The sequence below is a fragment of the Electrona antarctica genome (genome assembly GCF_951216825.1).
Source record: "Electrona antarctica genome assembly, chromosome: 19".
Classification (NCBI taxonomy): Eukaryota; Metazoa; Chordata; class Actinopteri; order Myctophiformes; family Myctophidae; genus Electrona; species Electrona antarctica.
In genome coordinates, this window is record NC_136800.1 from 1,887,489 (window position 1) to 1,904,341 (window position 16,853).

The window sequence follows — 16,853 nt, forward strand, 5'->3', positions numbered from 1 at the left end:
CACACACACAGTCCCCAAACATTCAAGGTTCGAATGTTCGCTCGTTAGGGTTGGCACTCGAATCTTAATTAATGGGCTTGAACCATTCGTTGTTTTTATTTTTTTTAATAAATAAAAAATATTATTTTTTCCTTTTTTTTTTTATTAACTCGAAAATATATCTCGGCGAGAATGCGATATGAGCATGTAAACAAAAAGTAAGTTTCTAGTGCATTCCTGTCAGAAGTTATGATTTTTTAAAGAAATATCTCCTAGTTCTGCTGTCCCATCTCCCGTGCATCTCTTAATTTGGTGATTGGCCTGCAGCTGAGGTGATTGACCTTTCTCACCTTGTTCTGTGAGAACAAAATAGTTCCATTGAATGGAATGTCTGACGTGTCTCTCTCTCACACACACACACACACACACCAGCATGATCGCTGACAGGGGGAACCGTTCTTAGCCATGATATATTAGCATATGCTCTCTAGCATCACATCACAAAAAGCAGGGAACTCTGATCATTGTTAAGCACTTCAATGCTCTTCTGAGAATACACAGGTGGGACAAATAACGAGCAATATACGCTGTTTTAGCTGCCTGCCAGCAAGCTCACATGAGCTTGCAGATCAGCTGTTTTCGCAGAGCCACTTGACGGGGAGACGCGCTGCGCTCTGATCGAGACGGATATCTCAAAGGTTATTTTTTTTAATTAATTAGAAACAAATGGTCCGGATGTTCGCTCGAAAATTCCTGCCGAAGTTCGAGTCCTAAAAAAAGGGCTAAGGTACAGCCTTAACACACACACACACACACACACACACACACGAAATTAAGGCTTGATGAAAGAAGATGGCTACAGGAGCCAGGCACAAATAAAGCCATCATGATGAACCATGTTAACACATTATGTGCCCTTTCATTCTTTCAAAATGGCGAACCAGGGTGCCCACTTTTAGACCCACCTTTTGACATAAAAAACAAAGCAAAAAACAAGACGTCCACAGACGTCCTGGGCACTACATGCGGTAATTCCTAGGACGTCTGTGGACGTTTTGGGCACAAAATGTGTTAAAACACATTATTCATTGGCTGTTATGCCAATGAATAATCCCCACACATTTCTGTGTTGCAACTGTACCAAATGTGGCTCATCTGTTAGAGAGGAGCCCCAACCGGCAAGAAGTACTACCTTCCGTCCTGGCGCGCTATGAGCTTGTAGATCTGCTATTTTTCAATAGCTAAAGCATAACATAATGCTAACACCAAAAGGGGTTCCCGCCCAAAATGGGTTAACTCATTTTGGACTGAGGTTGATTATTATTATTTTTTAACACTAGGATGTCTGAAAAAAATGCACTACTAATATGACGGCTAACGGTCAGGCTGACCGGTGTTTTTCGTGCTATTTGATTGGCCATTGTCTCCCCCACTGTCTAATGATCTTCACACCTCTCTCTGCACCCGTTGACGGCTTGCCATTGTCTTCTAAATGTTACATTCCAACGAATTCAAGGCAGCAGTTTCAACTAGACAGGACAACTCAAAGTTATTTTTTATTTCAGTTTACCAAACTATAATTATAGTGACGGTGTGAGCGCTTTATTGAATACCCTTGCGCAGCAAACACTGTCCGACTTTGTATTGAGCCAATACAATAGGCTACCACACGTTATTGCCAGAGCCAGGCACATTGCTCAGACGAAATACGACATTAGTTATATATTGTCATTTTATATAGAGGGGGAAACATCGATGTAATTAATATATATTTGATTGATTGTGCCAAAAAAAAGGAAAGAGCTGTGCGTGCGTGCAAATCAGAAAAGTTTAGGCTACAGACAAAGGAGTTGGGAGTTTGGGAGCGGCTAGCCTTCTATATAATGCTGCGCACATATTAGCCTATATATATTTTAAAAATACCCAGCATAATTTTTGGGAAGGCTAAGCCTGGCCTAGCCTTACATACCCGCCGCCTATGATCGATGTCATTTATATATATTTGATTTATTGTGCCAGCAGAAAGGTCCGTAGCAGCAGCACGGTTTATATATACACCATAGGATAGATCAAGTCATGTGACGCATCACCGCCACAAATAGTGCTACAGCGTTATCTAAAATGCACTTCCGCATACCTCACCGGCAGTTACTTGGATATTTTATCCCTCTCCACGAGAGAGGGAGAGAGAGAGAGGGAGAGAGAAAAAAAGAGAGCTGTGATGCGTGGAAATCAGTTCCACTGGTCGCGTGCAGAAAAGTTTACAGACGAAGGACGGACAGAACTGTTCTTCTTACTGACAAAACATTTAGAAGTTCGGGACGTCTATCGGGTTGGACTGATTTCAAACACTGTCATTTTTATTTGGCATCGCGCTGATTCGCGCATCGGCGAACATTCTCGCTCCAAGGAAATGTCGGTCGGGTCAAACAGACCATGCTATAAACTTTATTATTCCAGGATAATTGATTCATTTTTATCATCGCCACCTTACATAATTATGCTATAAAGATGGCGTGTATAGTCAACATGTATTTATATCTATTGAGCTATGCGTTTGGTTGAAACAATACGCCAGTCAGTCAATACACCATATTTCACCATATTTTTGATGCGCTGATATATGAAATGAATATGCGCGACATAGTCACAATGCTATAAACTTTATTATTCCAACATAATTATGCTAAAGATGGCGTGTATAGTCAACATGTATTTATATCTATTGAGCTATGCGCTTGGTGGAAACAATACCACACACCATATTTATTTTTCCGTTTCGAGAAATAAAGTCAGACATCGTTATTTCTGCAAACCGCATATAACAAATATAACATCTAAAACAACATTTAGTTTATGTAAGTTTGTAATGTAAGTTTGCCTACATGTGGAAGGCTAGTTGGAATGCAAATGACACATTAGCTTGAACAATGCCCGTCTCCAGCCGGGAGGGAGGTGTGAAAAGCACTGCTTGTGGGGGAGAAAGGGTGAGGGCTCTAAGAGCGGTACCACGGACCGAAAAAGAGCAGACATTTTAGTAGAATTATGTCTAAAATCATATTTCCAAAACGTTTCAGATGAAAAAAAAAACAGAGATGGTTTGAATCGAACATTTAGAAAAAGTCATGCAAGGGGAACTTTCTCAGGACTTCATGGGCAAAGAAAATCCACTTCAAAATTTCAAAATCGGTCAGCCTGACCGCTCCGACGCGCTAGTGTTAAAGGCTTCTAAATCCTGACAGTTTTCTGAAAAACCTATGTTTCTATATCGGTTGTGTTCAACCTTTTTCATGTCAAGGATCCCCAGAATTATCTGTATTTCGCTGCGGACCCCCATCTCAAAATATGTTGTTCCAGGGACCCCCCCAGAAGCAAAGATTTGAGTTTAAAACATTCACTCTGAAAGAATATATATATATATATATATATATATATATTCAAATTTTTGTGCCACATTTTCACGATTAAAAAAAAATATATAGCAGATCTACAAGCTCATAGCGCGGCACTCGGTGCCTGTAGGAGCTTGTAGATCTGCTATTTTTCAATAGCTAAAGTATAACATGATGCTCACAACACCAATAGGCGGTCCCGTCCGAGTGCCATGCTACGAGCTTGTACGTAGGTCTGCTATTTTTGAAAAATCGTTCCTGGGTCCATGGAACAACATATTTTGAAAAGGTTGGTCAGCTCCAAATACAGATAATTCCGGTGGTCCTTGACATGAAAAAGTTTGAGACTCACTGCACATCTGTAGAATCTTCCTCAGGTCTAATTGGGTTAAGAAATGCCTGACCTGCCTCCCTCCCTCCTCTTCTCAGCAGAGCTATTAAAAAAAATGCATGCCAGAAAAAGAACATCCTGATGGTTGTCTCATCTTACCAGTCTGAACCTGGGCAGGGGGATGGCGCTGAGGTCGATCGGAGTGCGGTCGGTGATGTCGACGAAGCGAGCCTCCAGTATGGTGATGGCACACAGCACATGGACCCACCTATACACACACCACATGGAAACAAAAACTCAGGATGCTGGGTTCCAAGGACATTACGTTTCTAAAAACCCGGGCTCAGTTGTTTAGTCTGCAAAACAATTGCTGATCCAACTTGAAGATCAAAACCTCAACCTCAAAACTGTTGGTTGCAGTCTCAGAATTCACTCAAGAAGCTTCTTGGGATTGTAAATCCCAAGAAGGGGGTTGTAAATTTCAATATTTTAAGCTCACTGCATTCACTTCAAACAGCATTTATAGGTGTACCTTACCCCTATAGGTCTACAGATAAATTAATGAAATGGAAGTTTTTAGTCTAACATGGGCCTATGCTCTTCTTTTTTCTTTTTAATTTCTTTGTGTTTTCTTGTGTTGAAATAGGTGAAGGGATATAGCTGTCTGCATGTATGCACAAAAACAAAAAAAAGGGGTCAAAGTCAGCCAACAGTGACATGAAACATGTGAGAAGCAAATGTTTTTGTTACAAGGAATTGTACATGTGATTGACTCAATAAAGTAAAAAAATCTAACAGCATTTGGGGAAACTCGGCCGTGGATGGACGAATGGGGTCACTGCAACGTTTATGACCACGCCATTAGCTCGAGACGGGGTGGCTTACTTCTAGCGGCATTTCCTGTAATTTTTAGACTGACATTCGTTTCACCCATTCTGGGGGGGAACCCCTTTTGGTGTTAGCATTATGTTATGCTTTAGCTATTGAAAAATAGCAGACCTACAAGCTCATAGCGCGCCACCGAGTGGCGTTTTGGGCACAAATTTCGACGTCAGGCCTAAATAAGCGTATTTCAGCGTGCACGCGCTCCGAGGAGTGCGAGGCCTCTGCCCTGTGTGTGTGGGTACGTAGTAAATCTACGTTAAGAGCAAGCATGCGTGCATGTGAAGGGAGGAAAAACCAACAACACACTTTTAGCCTGGGGGGGGGGGTTTGCTCTGACAGTGACCGGTAGCAGTGGAACTGGACTGTGCTACGGTGTGAGCTCTTAACACATTGAGAGCCCACGCAAAACTGCCCAAAATCACTGTCACCTAGAAAATCCATTCACATTTTTTATAATTCAGCGGACTGTGGAGACGCATGCTGGAACTTTTTACTTTTTAAATGTTTTATAGTTTCTGAGTTATTTAATTTAAACGCCAAATGCATTCTCAATGGCGAAAACACAAACTTTGGCACCACGTGTTTAAAAAAAAATATATATATATATATATATATATATATATTTTTTTTTTTTTTCAAAGACGTCCACAGACGTCTTGGGCTATGCACGTGCGGTAATACCCAGGACGTCCACAGACGTTTTGGGCACAAAATGTGTTAAGGTGGCCTTACACTAGCCGATAATCGGGCATTTTTGGGGGTGCCCGACCGCTCAAAGCGCGATCGGGATCGGCCCGATCTACATCAAGAATGTTTGATATTTTGCTCTGCCCCGCTCCGATTATCCTGTAGTGTGTGGTGCTATCGGATGTCAAAAATCGGCTAGTGTAAGGCCACCTTTAGGGCCGTCACGATCATGTAATTTGACTTGACGCTTAATTGTCACACTAATAATTGTGATGAATGTGTGTGTTAATTTGTATGTGATTTTGACATTAACATTAACCATTTAGACCCGAAGTCTTCTGAAAGAATATATATTCAAATTTTTGTGGCACATTTTCACGATTTTTCAAAAATAGCAGACCTACAAGCTCGTAGCGCACCACTCGGTGGCGCGCTATGAGCTTGTAGATCTGCCATTTTTCAATAGCTAAAGTATTACATAATGCTTAGTTAAAACACCAAAGGGGGTTCCCGCCCAGAATGGGTTAAACATTGGAATATATGAATAGAAACTACAATTAATGTTTTGCCTTTTTGGATTTGTAAATGAAAGTTGGCAAAAGGGCAGATAAGGGCATATACCATTTTAAAAAACATATTGCTTTTCTAAATACTCAAAGCCGCTTTACAAACCAGAAACAAAACGTTTTTTATTAGGGAAATAAAAGAAGTTAAAATGTTAAAAACTAAGAACAGAAAAGAAAAAGATTTGCAGAAATAAAAAGTAGAAAGGTGGTTGCACACTGGACGCGTTTTTCGGAAAACCGCTAAAATCCGACAAACGCGTTGGGTGGGTTTTGAGTGTGATCCAAAATGCCGCAGCTCGTCTGGTCTTTGACCAGCCAGAATTCTCACATGTCTCCCCCCTGCTCCGCTCCCTGCACTGGCTCCCAGTCGCTGCCCGCACAGAATACAAAACTCTGATGCTGGCATTCAAAGCAACCAAAGGTATGGCTCCCCCATATCTTGCAAGCATGATTGAACCCTACAAACCCTCCCGCGCACTCAGATCAGCCAACGCAGGAAAGCTGGAAGTACCCTCACTAAAAACGCCGGGACAACGCTCCACACGTCCCAAACTCTTCTCCCTTCTGGCCCCAAAACTGTGGAATGCACTCCCCGTTGCAATCAGAACTGCAGCATCACTCCCAATCTTCCGCCGTAGTCTGAAGACCCACCTTTTCAGACTCCATCATGGCCCATAGCACTTATCCTACCCCCTTAGATAGCACTTTTTAGACTTAGATAGCATTTGAAACAGACTTATAGCATGTCATGTAGACAGCACAATAAGTGCATTGTATGTAGTCATAGGACATCATAGTACATATGTATAGCATAGTATAGTATATATGTATAGTTAATATGTATAGTGTCATTATATAGATATGTTCTAGTTACGTTCTTAGCTTACGCATGTTTCTTGATAAATGCATTTTATATATGTGATGTATTCCCATACTTTTGTTCCTGCCTAATGTAAGTCGCTCTGGATTAAGAGCGTCTGCTAAATGCCTAAATTGTAATTGAGTGTGGGTTTTAAACGTGGTGAGGATGGGGGGGGGGGGGGGGGGGGCAGCTTTGATGTGAGCTGGGAGTGAGTGAGTCCCATAGGGATTAGGGAAGGGGGGGGAGGGGGGGGGGGGGAACTGAGAAAGCCCCGACACCCCAGGTTGGTTTCGGGAACCCCTGTTGGTGTTTTAAGCATTATGTTATAATTTAGCTAAATGAGAAAAAGAGGTTGTGCATCAGCAATGGTTTTCAGTGGAGTGCCAAACCCAAATCCAGTATATATATATATAAAAAAATAGGAATTTAAAAATTCCAAAAAGGGTAGCACATCCAAAAATTAAACAAATGGCAGAAAAAGGTACTCGCATTTCCATTTCTTTATTGGCACACACCAAAATACGCGTTTACGGCTATACATTCACACCAAGCTAGACACAAATGTCACATCCGGTTTTCGCCCGGGGTCTTCCCCATAGAGTTCTAATAGCGTACGGTCCTTTGCATCACTTTCAGAGCGATTTCTTGGAGGATAGAAATATTGACAGCCAAGAAAAATCCATCAGGAGGACATCTGGAACACTCGCCCTCGGAAAGTTGACTTTTTATTATTAATTATTACGTATACGAGACGATTTAGCCATGGTTCACATGGCGCTGGTCTGTCATGGCGGAACTTCAAACCCGTTTTATGCACTTTGCCCATTTAGAACGTTAACGTCTACATACATGTTCAGATTTCAAATATAAAGTGCTCGTCCCAGAGCCACGGATGTTACAATCCTCCTCGGGCGGGTAGAAGTACCCGTATCTTCCGCATTGCTCAATAAAAAGCGTTTTAATCCGATCTGTGGCCATTTTATCAGAGTTATAATGCACCAACCGATAGGGGCGCATAGTTGAAAGCGCATGGCCAGAAACCGATTAAACATTGCTTTTTATTGAAAAATAGGGAAGATACCGGTACTTATTCCCGCCCTAGCAGAATTGTAACATCCATGGCCCCCTGGGGTGAGCACGTTATATTTGTAATCTGAACATTTGTGTAGGCGTAAGCACTTCAGTCCAGGCCAGGGCTACCACGCGTTGCGACGCGTTGTGAGTTTGTAGATTTTTGGTTTATGCTGGGGACCTGGGGTTCAAGTGGTTTATAGTCACCGAGTATCCTTATCTCTTTATTGCATGCGTGAAGTTGCACAAGCATAACCACCACTGAAATCAGACATCAATCTCCCTCTCCCTCCATGTTACAAAACATTGTGTTACCGCGGCGCAGTGTTTACTCGCCTGGTAGAGACACTCTATAGATATGATCAATTAAACTTAACATAATATCAAAAACCAACAGCCATTAAGTCATCAATAATGTTTACAGAACACATTGTAGTGAGTTCTAAGTAGTTTAGAGACAGTTGGAACTTGGCACGGAGCCATCGTTGTGCGGTCGAAACGAATGGTGTCGGTAGCCTACTTGAAAATCACTAAAACATGTTCTATAAACATCATTGATGAATTCATGGCTTTTTAGTGATCATATCTATTGAAAAGTGTCTCTTACCATGCGAATATATCAGGCCATTGTGTGTTGTGTTGGATCATGTCCATGCAGTCAAGGAAAACATTCCAATCGGCCTCTAGCTTGTTTCATTTTCTTGTCGAGTGGCAACAAGGATCTGTGCCTGTGATCTGGCAAGCCATGACGCCTACTTTTAAATGAGTAGTATTTAAAAGGTATATTCAGTGATTTTACTTAATTCAAATATCACTTATTTTTTCTTTTTTTCTGGATAATCCTCCCTACTATAGAGTGTGCTGACCATATAAGGAGTTCCTCCCTGTCCCCAGTGAGCCCCTGGGGTCAAAAAACCCTAGTTTCAGTTTTGGTGGCGGGTGGCAAAGCCTTCATCCAATCAGGATGAGAGGGGCCTTCCTCCAATCATGATCGACTGGGGGCGGGCCTTGGTGCACATGCTGTTGGCCTGTTGCACTTCCCCCCACTGTAGAGCGTGCATGTGCACATTTTGTTACCGGGGCGGACTGGGTGGTTTTCCAAATCACCCAAATCACCCTTTAAAGCATCTGCGTTTGAAAACCCAACACTCCACTGTTTATTCCGGTTGGGAGAACCCTGGCTCCACCCCCCAGCTATACCGACGCCCCTGATGACAAAAGTCTGTGTGAATGCATGCAGCCTTCATCAGAGCATAATTATAATTTAGCTGTTGAAAAATAGCAGATCTACAAGCTCATAGCGCGGCACAGAGTGCCGCGTTACGAGCTTGTAGGTCTGCTATTTTTGAAAAATCGTGAAAATGTGGCGCAAATCTTTGAATAGATATTATTTCAGAGCGAACGTTTTTAACTCATGTCTTCGCTTCCGGGGGTTCCCTAGAACAACATATTTTCAAATGGGGGTCGGCGGCCAATTACATTTTGTAGAATCGAGCTCGGGTCTAAATGGGTAAAAAAAAAAAGAAAAAAAAAGGAAAAAGTGAAAATAGCCAATCCTGCCATCTCCGCTATTTTTTTTTAAAGTTTTTCCAACATTGTTAAAGATTATGCAAAAAAATAATAATTAAGATGATCTCAACTAATTGCGATTTAGACAATTATGTAATAATAATTGTGACAGGCCAATGGAGAGCCATTTGTGGTTTTAACAAGACAAACGGACCTTAGAAACAGTCTGAAAGTCTTCCTGGCAACTTTAGCTTGGACTTCACTGGTGAGTTTACACAATTGTGTACAATGAAGCACTTCAATAATGAGAAGGAGGAAGATTACATCAAGACGATGTAATGAAGACCATAGTCCACACCCACCGAGCGTCTCCATTTTATTTACGAGTAAGACGCGCGAACAAGCGAAACAATTAGAATAAATTACGTACTTTAAGGTTTTTTTTAAGTTATTTTTTGTGTGTATGTGTGCGTGCGTGTGTGTTTAAGTTTTCTTAAGTTTTTTTTAAAGTTTTTTTTAAGTTAAGTTTTGTGTGTGTGTGTGTGTGTGTTTTGTGTGTGATAGTTACGCCCTCTGGTGGCGGGCAGGTGGTGTTACAGCGTGACACACACACAGACAGACATGTTCTGCTAGGTCTCATAGTTAGTGCTCACTGCGTTCGCAATAAATAAAAAAGGGTGGAGACTGCACCATCTACTGGCACTACCTACTTGTCATTGTTGGCTCTGTGCAGCGCGCCGCCTCTCAGGGAACACAGACAGCAGTCCTGAGAGAGAGTGGGGAAGAAACAGCAAGACTTGAGTCCAATATTTACACAGACAATCATACATTTAACCCATTTAGACCCGAGGACGATTCTACAAACGTCTTCGAAAGTCCTGACAGTTTTCGGAAAAACCCCATGTTTCTGTGTCAGTCGTTCTCAAACATTGTCATGTCAAGGTCCAAGGACCACCAGAAATATATGCAATTGGCTGCTGACCCCCCCATCTGAAAATATGTTGTTCCAGGGACCCCCCCCCCCCCCGACAAGCAAAGATTTGAGTTAAAAACATTTGCTCTGAAAGAATATACAGTATATTCAAAGATTTGCGCCACATTTTCACGATTTTCCTAAAATAGCAGACCTACAAGCTCGTAGGGCGGCACTCGGTGCCGGAACGCATACATCTTTGACACAACAATAACCCGGCATCAGTAACAAACCGACACAGTCCAACTAGCTAATGTGTCATAGACATGAATGTAGCGCTGCACGGCACTTCTTCGATTCAGAATACATTCAAATAAAACGTGGGCTTGGCTCGGTCGAGTCACATACCCTCCCTACCCGCCCCCCCCCCCCACACACACACACACACACACACACTGGTAAAAGCAAGAGGAGGTTAACCAATAGCTTTCATTCTGATGCAATGCACCACCACCAGTGTGTACATAAGATAACACTTGAATGTTCTTGGATGAAAGCCTGGTGGACATATCTTCCCATTAATCCATTCTGGGCGGGAACCCGCATTATGTTACACTTTAGCTATTGACAAATAGCAGATCTACAAGCTCGTAGGGGCTTGTAGGTCTGCCATCTTTGAGAAATCTTGAAAATGGTGGCACAAATCCTTGAATATATATTCTTTCAGAGCGAACGTTTTTTTTTTTTTTTTTTACTTAAATCTTTGCTTCTGGGAGGTCACTGGAATAACATATTTTCAGATGGGGGTCGGTCGGCGGCCAGATAATTCTGGGGGGGGGGGGGTCCTTGACATGAAAAAGGTTGAGCACCAAAACATAGAAACATAGCTTTTTCAGAAAAACTTTTAGGATTCAGAAGACATTTTTTTAAGAATCGTCCTCAGGTCTAAATGGGTTAATGATCGAGCGCCCCAGAAAAGTGTTCTCGATGACAATAGTTGTTCCAGGCAATCCTTTAAAACAGGGGTTCTCAACGTTTTTGGCCGGGGACCCCCGGAAATGTTTTGGCAATGTCTCAGGACCCCCGCCCCGCCCCCTCCCGACCCCCAATATAAATGGACTGCTACAATAACCTATAGAGACAATACACCATAAATAAATACTGAAACCAGATATAATCATTAGGAAGGTGTATGCATGTACTATGTGTAGTGTACCATGTAAACTCTTAATTTTCAATTTTCCATCCATTCACTTGGGAAAAAAATAAAATATATATATATTTTTTTGAAAAATAATTTGGGGACCCCCCAAAATAATTTGGCGACCCCCCGAGGGGTCGCGACCCACGGGTTGAGAACCCCTGCTTTAGAGGCCGTCACGGCACATTCTGTGTACGCCGAGTGTACAAATGGACCCAAATGGACCCTAATGGGTCCATTTGGTTCCATTTGTACACTCTCAGAGTTACAGACCCATAAGGGTCCATTTGGTTCCATTTGTACACTCTCAGAGTTACAGACCCATAAGGGTCCATTTGGTTCCGTTTGTACACTCTCAGAGTTACAGACCCATAAGGGTCCATTTGGTTCCGTTTGTACACTCTCAGAGTTACAGACCCATAAGGGTCCATTTGGTTCCGTTTGTACACTCTCAGAGTTACAGACCCATAAGGGTCCATTTGGTTCCGTTTGTACACTCTCAGAGTTACAGACCCATAAGGGTCCATTTGGTTCCAAACTATCATTTAGCTGAGAGGAGACCCCCCCTCAAGGACCCCTGGGGGTCCCCGGACCCCACTTTGGGAACCACTCACTGCCTTAGAGACCGTCTCGGCACATTGTCTGCGGGGAGCACTTTAACAAGCCTCAAACTGGGTCAAACTATTTTGTGACTCATCAAAATGGGAAGAGAATACATATTAAAAGCCCGAGTCATACTTAGTTGCGCGTGGGTGTCTGTCGCGTACCTTAATGTAGCCGATCTACAAACTCACAAAGTGTTGCAGCAGCAAGAGGAGTGAGCTTGTAGATCAGCAAGCAAGTCTAAATCAGGCCCTAGACCCTAAAAAAAGAGAGAAGAAGAACCCGATATGCCTGGACAGAAAAAACACACTTAATGGTATGCTCATTGCTCAGGGCAGCACTGCCCTCTGGTGGAGGAGGGAGGAAGTGTTGGTGCCAAAATGAGCATTCATTCTAATCCATTTTGGACTGAGGTCGAAAAAAAAAAAAAAAGGCTTCTAAATAAATACCTTTTCTGAAAAACCTATGTTTCTGTGTCAGTGGTGCTCAACCATTTTCATGTCAAGGACCCCCCAGAATTATCTGACAATGCCAAATGTCAGGGACGTAAGAATGTCAGCGAACCCACATCATGGTAGCATATATAGGGTGGCTACTGAAGCCGTTTTTTTATCCACAGCACGTTGCAGTTTAGAAGACCCAAATTGGTGACTGCTTGCTCTATCGTGCAACACCACGACCACATACTGTACATTGTTCTGAAAGATGATGGCACAGAGCATGAGCATTTGGGTGCATATGATTTGTAACAGCGATACTGGGCTACAGCACGGCTTTAACCCACTTAGACCCGAGGACGATTCAACAAAAAAAAAAATCACACCCGTGTGAACTGAGTGGTGCAAATCACCCCCCCCCCCCCTCCCCCCCAGGGACCTCCCAGAAGCAAAGATTAGAGTTAAAAACGTTCACTCTGAAAGAATATATAAAGAATATATTCAAACATTTGCGCCACATTTTTCAAAAAAATAGTGCCGCCCTATGAGCTTGTAGATCTGCTATTTTTCAACAGCTAAAGTACAACATAATGCTTAATCCATTGAGACCTGGAACGCATCCATGTCACGTTAGCGTTTAACCACATTAACCATTAACCCATTTTGGGGCGGGAACCCCTTTTGGTGTTTTAAACATTGTTATAATTTAGCTATTGAAAAATAGCAGATCTACAAGCTCATAGCGCGCCACCGAGTGGCGCGCTATGAACTTGTAGGTCTGCTATTTTTGAAAAATCGTTAAAATGTGCCTCAAATCTTTCCGAAAATTGTCATGATTTAGAAAACTTTTTTTTTTTTTTTTTTCTTTCGACGTCAGGCCTGAATGGGTTAATGGAATTAAACGCTGCCCTCTCAGAACATATTCCAGAATGACTATAAATCTAACGTGCTTGGATTTAGCATGTGTAGAAGTGCTGTTGCTTCTGTTGCAGATGTATTGGCTGGAACGTGGGTGTGCATGTCCCACAGTTTAGTTACCGACACTTGAGATAAAGCACTTTTTGTTTGCCATGGATGGAGCGACCGCCACGTATCGACAGTGTGTTCAGATTTTCGAGAAAATAAAAATGGAAAAAAAGATTATCCACTTCACCCAACAACAACATTCAATTCAAGCTCTTCATCTTCCAAGTCAAGTCCACATTCGTAATTGCATGTACTACTAGTCCTTCTGCAGAATCAATTAAGAGCATTTCTATTCCAACACTGCAGTAGTGTGGCAGGATTTGTGTACCTTGTGTAAAGTGTGCGTTGATACCAGCAAGGCTGAGAACGTTAAACCCATACTGGGCGGGAACCCCTTTTGGTGTTTTAAAGCATTGTTATTATACTTTAGCTATTGAAAAATAGCAGATCTACAAGCTCGTAGCGCGGCACCGAGTGCCGCGCTACGAGCTTGTAGATCTGCTGTTTGTTCTTTTTATCGTCAAAATGTGGCGCAAACCTTTGAATATATATATTCTTTAACAGCGAATATTTTTAACTCAAATATTTTCTTCTGGAAGGTCCCTGGAACAACATATTTTCAGATGGGGGGGGGGGGGGGGGGGTCGGCGGCCATTTACATATAATTCTGGGGGTCCTTGACATGAAAATGTTTGAGAACCACTGACATGGAAACACAGGGTTTTTCAGAAAACGGTCAGGATTTAGAAGGCATTTGTACAATCGTCCTCGGGTCTAAATGGGTTAAGACGTTTTATAAACGCCCACACAGCAATGTTCCAAGGTCAGTAAAGTAGCATTCTGCAACGCAACCCGTTTTATAGGATTGTTTGTTTGTTACCAAATATACTGCAATGTAAAATGTCTCATGATTTCACGGTACAGAGGTGACCAAGACCAGCGTTTCTTTCAGAAGAACAAGGATCTGTCATATGAACCAGAGCCATCTAATAGAAGAGTTAACGATATTGAGGGGCGGAAACAGAGTGCTCGAGCACTGTTCATGCAGCCTGAACTGAGACAAGCTGGAGTTGGAAATACATTGTTTTCAACGAGGGCGGCGCAAACAAGAGCTATTTTAAGCATGTGTGCAACATGACACATGTTTTAAAGTATTGTACAGTAACAACTAAAGTCTCTTTAATGTTTATGTTGTACTATTACTACAAAACAATCTAAAATAAAAGGGATTTAAGATCATTAAAGCTGGGCTGTTGCCTGAGTCCAATGCATTTCTGCCTACTTCCGGTCCAGGACTTGTCCCAGTTTGGTTGTCCCCAGTCTCAATAGAAGTCTATGTAGGAGAGCCGCCATTGGACTGAAGCCCCATGAAGTGAACGCTAGTTTGCGTAACTCTGTCTATTGACCTTTTGCAGACCGCGGCCATGTTGCCATCAGAGTTTGGAAGCACTCGTTTTCAGTAAAGCAATGTCTTGCTGCCTCCTGCATTATGTGCTAATTCAAAACAGGTGGTACGCACAGGGCAGTTGAGTGATATCTAACGAGCACTTCCAAACTCCAGCACTTAGAAAAAAGAATCACCTGCAAGGACACAAAGTAGCTCATAACATGTCTACAGTGGATTTTTATGAAACAAACACTTTGATAGAAAGAGAATAATTCAAGGCTTTCCGTACAGCTGCAATGTTGGTTTGTTTAACCCATTTAGGCCTGACGTCGACATTTGTCTTTTTAAAATGTTTCTGCATCAGTGGTTCTCAATATTTCATGTCAAGGACCCCCAAAAATTATATGTAATATGCCGCCGACCCCCCCCCCATCTGAAAATATGTTGTTCCAGGGACACCCCAAAAGCAAAGATGAAACTCTGAAAGAGAATATATTCAAAGATTATAGGGCACATTTTCACGATTTTTCAAAAATAGCAGACCTACAAGTTCATAGCGCCGCACTCGTGCCACGCTATGAGCTTGTAGATCTGCTATTTTTCAATAGCTAAAGTATAACATAATGTTTAAACCACCAAAAATGGGTTCCCGCCCCAAAATGGGTTAATACAATCAGATAGGACTTTTCTGTTTGGATGAATGGGCTGCCATTGGAAGTTGCACCTAGGTAGCGCCTTGCCATTAACTTATATGGTAAGATGACTGCGGTCTGCATATGGAGAATACCTAAGGCCCCGATATGAACTAGTAGCATACGGTAGCCGAAAGGCGAACTGACAAATTAAAAAAAAAAAGGAAAAAAATCAGAATATTCTTATCTCGCCCGGTATCATTGAGGATGCGCTAGGACGTCTGAGGACGTCGTATGTACGCGTCGATTGGGACCCCTAGGACGTGTGGCGACGTCCTACGGACGGAAACGGTTAATGCCCTAATATGAACTAACCTTCGTAATGGCGTTGGCATCGCAGCGCGCACACAGCCAGTCGTCCAGGTCCGCCTCCTCACCAGACACTCCATAACAACCTGAGGGGGAAGGAGGAGGAAAAAATAAACATCAGCCGTCGTGACTCCCTTTTTTATCCGTTACAGAAGGTCAACCGGGTTATCGGTTTCATAGTCGTGTGTTGTCACTGGTCTGGTCACACTGTAGTATTTTGGACGGTGGCAAAAACAGGATGATGCACAATTTAACCCATTCTGGGCGGGAACCCCTTTTGGTGTTAGCATTATGTTATGCTTTAGCTATTGAAAAATAGCAGATCTACAAGCTCGTAGCGCGCCACCGAGTGGCGCGCTACGAGCTTGTAGGTCTGCTATTTTTGAAAAATCGAAGAACGACTGACATAGAAACATAGCTTTTTCAGAAAACTGTCAGGATGTAGAAGACATTTTTAGAATCTGATCTCAGGTCAAAATGGGTTAAGATTGAATGGAACGTTATTGAATAAAAGCATCGGCAGTCCCCCTAGGAACACAGCTAAAGCTGTTTTTGTAGGGAATGCTGATGAATCTTTTCAGACAGTAGTAGGACTTATCCCATTTAGGCCCGACGTCGAAATTTAAAAAAAATGTCTAAATCATGACAGTTTTCTGAAATACCTCATGTTTCTATATCAGTGGTGCTCAATATTTTATGTCAAGGACCCCAAAAATGTTATGTAATTGGTCTCCGACCACCATCTGAAAATATGCAGATCTACAAGCTCATAGCGCGCCACCGAGTGGCGCGCTATGAGCTTGTAGATCTGCTATTTTTGAAAGATCGTGAAAATATTTATTTCAGAAAAGTGAAAGATTTTTTTTTTAATTTCGAGGTCAGGCCTAAATGGGTTAAAAGAAAGATCAGGAGACACTTTATTCTCAATAGGTATAGCGCTCACAGAAGGAGCGATTTCCGTGAGAGAACTCCAGCACGATGAATGATGTTTACACGGTATTCTAAAAATCCAGGGACTGAGTTTATCCGTGTTGTCAAAACAAGTAATTAGTGAAGCTGTTCA

At 42.3% G+C, this 16,853-nt stretch overlaps 1 protein-coding gene across 2 annotated transcripts in view; it reads right to left on the bottom strand.

Moving 5' to 3' along the window:
* kdm4ab (lysine (K)-specific demethylase 4A-b) overlaps positions 1-16,853 on the bottom strand; it is a 47,991-nt gene that overhangs the window by 13,610 nt on the left and 17,528 nt on the right. For both annotated transcript variants that reach the window (XM_079530130.1, XM_079530131.1), the window contains 3 exons: positions 15,797-15,876; positions 9,993-10,048; positions 3,862-3,970 (listed from right to left, as the gene is read on the bottom strand). In XM_079530130.1, the coding sequence (XP_079386256.1) occupies positions 3,862-3,970; positions 9,993-10,048; positions 15,797-15,876 (245 nt within the window). The remainder of the gene's footprint in view (positions 1-3,861; positions 3,971-9,992; positions 10,049-15,796; positions 15,877-16,853) is intronic.